Raw genomic sequence first — 1384 nt, 5'->3', positions numbered from 1 at the left:
ATAATTAGCCACATACAGGCCACATAGAGCCGTATTAGTGTGTGTGCGCGGTGTACACCCTGTGGTGACCCGTGGGGCGCACGTTGGAAGGCGTTGCTCGCGATTGCTTGAGAGTGTTGTTTCTATTTTCCCCATGTGTGATTGTCAGCCCGGCGGAACTCCCGCGCCGTCTCCGCAACCTCAGTCGTCAATGGAGGTCAAGCCCAAGGCGGCGGGACGGGACGGATTCCCACGACACAGAGACGGTGTGCGTGTCCGCTCGAATATCGCGGTGTCGGTCGGCAACGGCATATATGCTGCAGAATCACGACGCGAGGTGTCTTGGTGTGTGCAGCTCTTGCCTCTTGATTCTATTTTTCTTCTATCTACGAGCGATCAGGAAAACAACACAGTCAAGTTGCGCAACACGTGTGTGCGATCAGAGTGAAACGGATCTCATCCCCTATTCCTGGCGCGCCCTGCGCAGAGGCCCTGCGCGCCCTGTGCAGCACGTCGTGGCATCATTGTCTCCTCGAGCCTCCTGCCGCCATGCAGTACGCCTTTCACCTCGCACACTGCAATGCCACGGCCATGCGGCAGCCGCTCCCCGCCGAGTATCGCGCCCTATGCGCTAGCGCTGGCGGTCGCTCCGCCGGGCGAGAGACTGGCCGCACCAGCCTCCCGGGGCACGAGTAGCAGCGGCCTCACTCCCCGGCTGGCCCCGGCTCGTGGTGTGCCTCCATCTCCATCTCCATCAAGCTCTCTGTGCCCGGCAGCGGAGGAGCGTCCTCGTCCTCGTCGGCGCCCATCGGCGCCAGGGAGGAGGGCGGCTCCCCCGGGTAGCAGCTGCCCTGCCCGTCCGCATCGGACAGGCCCGAGGCGCTGCCCGCACCAGCCGCGAGGCCAAGCGGGCCGGCGCCCGCGGCGGAGGACGCCAGCTGGTCGCCCATCCCCATCGGGTCCATCGGACCCGACGCGTCCATCATCGCGTCCAACGCGCCCGGCGGTGCGCCTCCCAGCGCGCCCGCGCCCGCCGGCCCCGCGCCAGCCAGGAGGGCGGCGGGCTGTGGCATCCCCTGCGGCGGCATGCTGCCCGCCGGCGGCATCGGCACCGGCGGCGCAACCTCGTCGTGCGGCCGCTTGCGCGGGGCGGAGGCGCCGGGGCTGACGCGGCCCGTGGCGGGCGGCTGCGACGGGTGCGGCCCAACCTTGTGTCCGAGGTCTGCGGCGAGCCAGCTCGGGATGTGGAAGCGAAGGGTCTGGCCCGGCCTGGCGCCCGGAGGGACCGAGACCTAGCAGCAGCGGGAGGCGTCAGCCTGCCCGCGTGGGGGCCTGTGCGGGAGGCGGAGGGGCGGGCCGCGCCTCGACGAGGACTCCGCTCGGGGACGGCCAGCAGAGCGGCTGC

At 69.2% G+C, this 1384-nt stretch overlaps 1 protein-coding gene across 1 annotated transcript; it reads right to left on the bottom strand.

Annotated features, from left to right (window-relative positions):
• Nucleotides 1–361: 361 nt before the first annotated feature.
• On the bottom strand, nucleotides 362–1090 carry EMIHUDRAFT_352963 (hypothetical protein). The gene has a single exon (XM_005782359.1). It carries the CDS (start codon nucleotides 1050–1052, stop codon nucleotides 684–686), a length of 369 nt encoding a protein of 122 aa, XP_005782416.1. The 5' UTR covers nucleotides 1053–1090; the 3' UTR covers nucleotides 362–683.
• Between the last annotated feature and the right edge of the window lie 294 nt (nucleotides 1091–1384).

This window comes from Emiliania huxleyi (genome assembly GCF_000372725.1).
Source record: "Emiliania huxleyi CCMP1516 chromosome Unknown EMIHUscaffold_19, whole genome shotgun sequence".
NCBI classification, from domain to species: Eukaryota; Haptophyta; order Isochrysidales; family Noelaerhabdaceae; genus Emiliania; species Emiliania huxleyi.
Note: the sequence above shows the minus strand (reverse complement) of the source record. Positions and strands in the feature narration are given on the sequence as shown.

What these genes read in the sequence shown, in the direction of transcription:
- EMIHUDRAFT_352963 (XM_005782359.1), bottom strand. Translation starts at nt 1,052, where the DNA reads ATGCCACAGCCCGCCGCCCTCCTGGCTGGCGCGGGGCCGGCGGGCGCG.